The sequence below is a fragment of the Pteropus alecto genome, unplaced genomic scaffold, assembly GCF_000325575.1.
Source record: "Pteropus alecto unplaced genomic scaffold, ASM32557v1 scaffold22, whole genome shotgun sequence".
NCBI lineage: Eukaryota > Metazoa > Chordata > Mammalia > Chiroptera > Pteropodidae > Pteropus > Pteropus alecto.
The window spans coordinates 2,951,815-2,959,696 of record NW_006434839.1 but is presented as its reverse complement, the minus strand read 5'-3'; the positions used below and the strand labels follow the sequence as shown (position 1 = coordinate 2,959,696).

At 39.0% G+C, this 7,882-nt stretch overlaps 1 protein-coding gene across 1 annotated transcript in view; it reads right to left on the bottom strand.

The window, feature by feature from the left end:
- Nucleotides 1-2,352: 2,352 nt before the first annotated feature.
- ZC3HAV1 (zinc finger CCCH-type containing, antiviral 1) overlaps nucleotides 2,353-7,882 on the bottom strand; it is a 49,106-nt gene continuing 43,576 nt past the window's right edge. Inside the window, exon 14 of the mRNA XM_015588294.2 lies at nucleotides 2,353-6,315. Within this exon, the coding sequence (XP_015443780.1) occupies nucleotides 6,053-6,315 (263 nt within the window). The 3' untranslated portion in view covers nucleotides 2,353-6,052. The remainder of the gene's footprint in view (nucleotides 6,316-7,882) is intronic.

Below are 7,882 nucleotides of genomic sequence, written 5' to 3'. Positions count from 1 at the left end.
GAGCGGTCTTGGGACGTGGAATCTCACCCACTAGCAGGATGGCTAGGTAAAACGGACATGGCCATCGTCCTGGAGTTTTGCAAGCGTTTTTATACATCAAGTAGGGAGGGGAAAGATGTAAGCCAGTCTGAAAGGATTTACATTAGCTGTAGACAAAGGGGATGGGAGAAGGCGAGGTGGGGGGCTAGTTGCAAGGAAAAAGTGTCCCCTCCTGTGATTGGCTGTGGGCAGCAGACGGAAAAGTTCATGTGCAAATAATCCGAGTGTCCTGGGGTTCTGAGGGGACTGGCTAGTTAGTCGCCTGGAAGTAGCCACCTGGAGAGTCTTTTGTCAGAGCCGGTCCACAGTTATCAACAGGCTAACTGTTCTGTCTCTTTCTCTCACTCTCCTGCTCGCTGTAATTTTAAGTTAGAACATCTGATTTTTTTTTTTTTTTTTGTCATATGGTAGAAGATGCAGGCCTGGGTGGCCTTAGATGGTAGGGGAAGGTCTCTAAGGAGGTAGTCACTAGCAGTGGCTGTTGGTCACTCGAAATATGACCGGTCCAAGTTGAGATGTGTGTGAAACAGTGGATTTTGAAGATTTAGAATGAAAAGAATGCAAAATATCTCATTATTAACTTCATGTTAATCATGTTAAATTGCTAATATTTAAATAAAATGTTAATTATTTTATTTAATAAAATAAAATACAGTTGCAGCTGCTTCTTTTACTTCTCTAATGTAGCTATAAGAAAATTGTGAGTTACACTTGTGGCTCACTTTATATTTCTGTTGGACGGCACAGGTCTAGACTGTACATTTATTAAGCAGCTAGTCTTTTTACTCAATATTATGCTCATTTCATGAACATTTATTGAGCCAACTGCTAAGCAGCGACAGTACAAAGATGAAAAAGACACACTCCCGGAACTCGGCCAGCCTCGTTGCTATCTTCCAGGGTGGTGGTTTGAGGATGGAGAGAGTTAATGTCATGCGAAGAAGCGAGAGGTAGGCAATTGGCCAGATGCTGGAAGACCTCTGCTGTGCTAAGAAGTTTGGACTTATGTACTGAAGACTTTGGGAAGCCACTTAAGGGATTTCAGAGAGGGAATGACATGATCCCCTGCCTAGAATGCTTTTCTCCTGATCCAGAGGTCTCCTTTCTGTCTTTCGACTCTGAGCTTAAACGTCCTCTCTTCGGCAAGGCCTTTCCTGACCTCCCAATCTGAAGTAGCTCCCCAGTCTCTGCATGGAACTTTATCACTAATAATGTTTCTTCTTATTTATTTATACATTGGTAGAATTCAAGGGCAGGAAACCAGGAATCTCGTTTGTCTCGTTCATCACTGTATCCTCAAACTTAAAACAGTACCTGGCAGTACTGTAGGATAGGCGTTTTAGAAAGACCCCTGATGGCAGTAAGAATGGATTTCTTAAAAAGCAAAATAAGGACTCATGGAAGAGAAACAGGATTTGAGGGATTGTAACCTCGATTTTTATTGTATTGTTTGCAATGGAAAATCCAAAATAAGATGCTCAGTAGACAGTTATATTATACGTACAAGTCAAGAGCTTAAGAAAGATGGAGGGGAATACAGATTTGAGTGACATCGAAGTAGTAGGTAATTGAAACTGTGAGAGTTGATAAGATCACTCAGCAAAAATGAAAAGCAGAGGTGGGAGGATAGAACCTTGGGGAATAGCAACATTAAACATTTCTGAAAACTTGAGAACTTGCTATGACAAAGTGAATCAAAAAATAGAACAAAAAACTAATTGGAAAAACTCAAAACATCTGCTTGTGCTTAGTTTGGTGGCATTTTCATGTATCTAAATGTGGGTGCTTTGACAGCAATGGGATTGGCTACACAGTTTTATTTACACTGAGATCCAAATCGAATGGCAATTTTGCCTTCGCTTTAATCATATCTGTGCTGCCATGCAGGGATTTTCCTCCTTTCTCTCTCCATCCAAAGCCTTGCGATTAAGAAAGAATGAGCAGAGAAGGACTTTTAAAGGAGTAACTGATAGGACAATTCTAATAATCATTTACAGTTTTAACTTTTGTGCCTTAGCCTGGCACTGGTCCCACCCCAGGGACCAGAGAAAGAAAAGTGTTAGCAGATTTCAGCCTCTCCTTCTCTATGTCCCTAGACAAAAGATGTGCCAACCTACTGTGGGCTTCTTCATCCCACCACCCTGCCTTCCCTGGGCAGTGTGCTCAAGACTCCTTGGTCACTGAGTCCTGGAATGATAAAGCTGGAAGGGACAAAACATATCCTCTGTCCTCCACTGAATAAACTGGTGCCTGAGGTTGATTATCTTTTCAGAGATACCTATAAATAAAGCAAATAAAGGCAGCAAAGCAAAATTAATATTGATTTCTTTTTATTAGATAGTCTCAAATTGAGCTTGAAGAAGAACAAGAAATACAACTACCAAAATATAAATAGCTGAGCTTACTTTATTCAACAAAATTTATCCAATGTTACCAGCATATCAAGCATTCAGCTAGGTATCAGGTGTAGCACAATGAACAAGACAGGTTACCTCGGCCTTCAAGGAGCTTACATTCTAACGCAGAAAGCGGACAACATCAAGTTGGATAGATGCTAAAAATGAACACTGCAAGGCACAAAACATTTTAAAAACCGGGAATTTGGGAGGCGAGCATCCAATCTGACCTATAGGACTCCTTATGGAGGTAACAAGCTAATCTCAAGATGCTAGATATTACCTGGTCAGTGGTTCTCACTGCGGCATTTTGGAAATTGGTTGGTTGTTGGTTTCATAATAATTGGAGACTATGACTGGCACCGAGTGGATGCAGCCAAGGCTAACAGAGGTCCTGCAGTGTACGGGTTAGCCCCATACAACGAAGAATTATTCTGTACCTATACGACTTTCTAATGTCCTGCTGGACATCTATGTAGGACCTATAGCTTGACTGAGAGAATATGTTTTTTTTCCCTCTTAGACAACCTGTAATTTGTCTTGTCCTATTGTCCTTATGTAAAGTAAGGTAATTTCGCTCTTCCCCTTACCATATACAGATAAGGTATATGGTCTGTTATGACTTACCCTAACAGTGGTCTTCATTCCTATCTTTCATTTCCCTGTACTTCTTTTACAGGAAGTAGCCTCTGTCGACTCTTAAATCCACACCTATCCACTATAAGTAGGAGTAAATATTTATGTCATGATGTCGTATAGCGTATTCATGCCTGAGCATTTACATATTGAAATTCAGTTTATTTTTACTACAAATTTCTTTCCTTCTGTTTCTTCATTACAATATAGGGCAGTAGGATGATTTTTTAAGAAATGCATGTGTGTAAGTAGACTGTAATATCTATGAATCATCTCAGGACAGCAAAGAGGATGTCACAAAACATCTGCTCTGAAAAAGATGACTAGAGCTAATTGGGTTTGTGGCTGTCACCATGATTGGGGGGGCGGGGAGGGTGCTACTGGCATTTAGTATGTGAGAGCCAAGTATGCTGAACGTCTGGCAATACTTTGGACAGTTCCTCACAGCAAGGCATTATTCTGCACCCTATACGAATTTTGAATGTCTCACTAGACATTCGTGTATGACCTACAGCTCGTCTGCAAAATATATTTCCTCATTTTCTCCATATCGACAATCTGTAGATTTTCTTGCATAGTATCTTTATTTCAGTTAAGGCTATTTCGTCCTTATAGAAATAAGTATTATATGCAAATAAGTTACTGTATCACTAGTTTTTATTCTAATGTCCACTCATATCCCTGCTGTTTCATTTCCTCATACTTCTCTGTACAAAGCAGCTTCTGATGTCCTACCTTCTTTTAAGTTCAAATTCACTCATTGTAAGTAGGTAAATACAGCTGCCTACTTAATTAGGTCTTTTAGTATAGTCGTGTCCAAGTTATAGAACTTTTATTTCCCTCTTATGTTAATATTAATTTTATCTAATTTTTAATTTTTTTCTAAAATTGTGTGTAGCTAGAGTATATAACCACTGAATGGCAGCTTGAAGATCATAAAGCGGATGTTATAAAGTATTTGTGGTTAAAAAAAAAAAAAAAAAAAGGCAGGAGTGCTAGTTGAGAACCACTGAGCTAAGGGTACGAAAGGACTGAAAGAAAGCCAGAGTGGTTTGTGTGGAAGAAAACAAATAATAGCAGGCAGGCAGGGAAGGGAGTGGTCACGTGGGGCTACGATGATGATTTTGAACTTCATTCTAAAGCATGATGATATTTGCGTTTTGAAAGATGATGACTAAATACAAAATTTAAAAATGTGACCATCCTGTCTGCTAAGTAAAGAACAACTTAGAAGGGGAAACAGAGATAGTTAAAGAGGAAAAACTAGATCTGGGAACAGCTTGGATGCACACGGGGAGGGAGAGGAAGGAGTCAAGGATGGCTTCTGGAATGCTGCTTGGACAGATGTGTGGACGGAGATTCCACATCCTTATATAAAGAATACTGGGAAGGAACTGGCTCGCTTAGGGGATGCAGATCGAGAATTCCGTTTTGGAAATGCTGAAGTAGAAATGCCTGTGAAATATCCACTTAGAGATATCTAATAGGCAGTCGGAAAGAGTTGGATAAATTGCGTCTCTGCTACGTGAGGGTCAAGATCGGGAAAGGAAAACTCCAAAACGGAAGCTATCGAGAAAAATAAGTGAATGAGAGTAACTATTTATGGCAAGCCTCCCAGAAAATAACCCTACGCTAAAAAAGCTCTGTATATTTATTTGTTACTGGTGGAGCCCTTTAAACCAAGGAGTTGTAGCAAGCTTTTGCACTGATTGAAAATATAAAACGTAAAATCTCTAATGATAATTAATTTTTGTAACAGATCTGCTAGAAGGAACTATAACAGGAGATTTTGGCAATTGGTATGGAATGTTGAAAAAGGAAAATTGAAAAGAAAACCGTGATTCAGAATAAGGAAGGAACTCTTGGTCCAGACATCTCAACTGCTTTAAAAATTGATTGTACTACAATTCCATACAATTTATTATATTTAGAAAAAGAGGCCCCTTGCAGGTGCAAGGCCTGTTTGAGGCCCTGTTCTCTTTGTTCTGATTCTGTGCTCACCAGGAAACAAACCTTGCCTCCTTAGGGGGCCCGTCCTCCCATAGGATGGCCCTGTTCCTCATTCCTAGGTGAGCCTCATCGGTCACAGCCAACAACTACAGTAGCACTCAGATTTATCGATCATGCTTGTGTGACTCTGTTTATTCTAACTCGGTACTCCCAAAATAGAGGTATTTCATAAAGGTCTAACCTGAAAAAAGTCTGCTCTGGAATCATATTGATTAGAATATAAAAGTCTACCTTACCATAATTACTTAAATTGGCCAAATGGGCCATTAACTCCAGCTGGTTGCTTCTCTCTGAGCCACACCTGTCAGCTCTTTAAATTGAATTCCAGAGTCAACCTGGATAGAGTCCCCTAAATAAACGTAGAAATAATGAAATGTGTGCCTCAAATCAGTGTCACCACAAAGGCACAGTCCTGCAGTTATGTCTGTAATAGCATTTAAATTACCTTTAATATTCCACCCCCTACCACATATTCCAAAACACCCTCCGCCAACTTTTCACAATCTTCTATCCAAGGCTCTACTGTCTCATATCCTTATTTCAACAGGCATTTTCAGATTTCTCTCCGATTTCCCAAATCAATTTGTTTTTCAATTTAACAAAAACAAAACCATGCCATACAGTAAACTAAAAGAGTAGTTGGGAGAAAAAGGTTGCTGCAATCACAGAAGTTTTAGAAATCAGTCTTTACATTAAGACAATGGTTCTCAAACTTTATGACACGTTTGAATCTTCACACCTGACTCTCACCCAGAAACAGTGTGATCTAGTTGGAATGGGGTGCATTCTGGACATCGGGATTTTTTTAAGTTTCTAGATGATCCAAACGCGCAGCAAAGTTTGGGAACCATCAGTCTAAGGCATCTGATAGCCAGGCAAGAAAATACAAACTAGCATAATATCCGGGGCGATCTGGTTCGATGGGTGCACAAAACGGTTATTCATCCTCTGTGATGCTATGTTCATCCTTTCTAACTGATCACGCAGGCTTTGTCTGTTTCGGAATATTCAATCACGTATTCTGGGTAAATCTGATCTTTCTGAAAGATGACAAAAACCGAGGGATTAAACCTTGTATCCACGCAGCTGTCATACAATAGAGGAGGGCTCGTGTAACTCATTTTCCCTTCAATAAAATCTCCAACCAGGACTCGGGCTACGAACATAACGATGTTTTTGGGATCATGCTGGCAATTTTTGTGAAAGTAGATGGCATCTTTTGAGAAGTAATTTCCTATAAATAATCAGAAAAAAAAAAAAAGGTTAACAATTATAAAAGAAGGTATGCAGTTTGTAAGATTGTTTACAAATATTCAGAGGATAGGCATTGACTAAGCGTATGTCAACAATACCTTACTGATACTTATAAACTTTCCCTTGTACTTAAGAAAATGTTTGTTATACAAGTCAACTTGAGTACAGCGTATGACCCTAGTGAAATAACAAACATCTGCTGCTGTGCAGAGCTCACGGCGATGGTGAGAGCCACTGGGACCAATGGCCAAAGTGGCAATATCACAGTGGCCCAGTCCATGCAGTTCACGCAAGATGAGTTGAATTGTGACTGATGAACCAAAAATATTCCAGCAGAGGTCATCAGATATTGTAAGGGACAAAGGTCATCTACTGTTGATGGGAAGGTCCTGGAAAATGGGAAAGGGAGAGGTGTAGCCTGAGCAAGCAATTGGCCCTGGGAAAGCTTGTCAAAGCAGTTGATTCAGCCTTTTCAACTCTAGAATAACCTCTGATAATCACCGATGTTTCCACACTCAGCAGATCAACGATTTCCTGGCAAATTAAAATGTCCTATTTTTATCATTGCCAGCTTTTTCCCTGCCCTTTTAAAGGAAATGAGTATACATTGCAAATTCTGATTTTCTATGCAAAAATTAACATAAAAGATGAATGTTGTATTTATTGTAACAAAGGATTAATACTTTTTCATTTATTTTGTTTGTTCAACTACACTTAGAATAAAAAATGAAAGTCCACCTGTACTCACCTACCATTCCCAGTCCTACTTGCCCACCCAAACGCAGATAACAGCTTGGTGAGAATTCTCTCACACCTGTTTCTTTGCATTTACATACATATTGCACATATACTCTGAAATGGTTTTGTTTTCATTTAATTATTCATAAATAGGTCATACTATACGAACTGTTCTACAATTTTTTTTCCACTTTAGTCCTAGAAATCTTGCTATGTCAGTTCATCTAACCCCCATCATTCTTTTTAATGGCTGTCTAGGATTCCATCAAATGGATGTATCATAATTTAACTATTCCTGTATCGATGAAAACCATAAGTTGATTTCACTTTTGCTCTTACCAAAAACTTCTAAAACATCCTAGTAAATTATGTTTGAGAACCCATATAAGTAGTTCTGTAGAACAGACTGCAAAACTATAATGGCTGAATCAAGGGACAATTTTGACAGATATTGAAAATTGCCCTCCAAAGGCGGTATAAAAATTTCAACACCGACAACGAAGAAAGTCCTGTTTCTCCACATCCCTACCAACACTGGATATTATCTATCCTTTTAATTGTTGTCAATATACTGGTCAAAAAAAAAATCTGATTTTAAAATATATTTCCCCGAATGCTAATGACATTGAGCATCTTTTCATATGCTTATTGGCACATTTCATATGCTTTTTCTCTGAACTGCTTTTTCATCTTTTTTGTTCCTATTGTATCGTATGTCTTTCTCTTACTGATGTGTAACCAAAACAAGCCTGGAAAATGACTGTGACACAAACAAAAATCATCAACCCACCACATTTCTATTTGGCCAC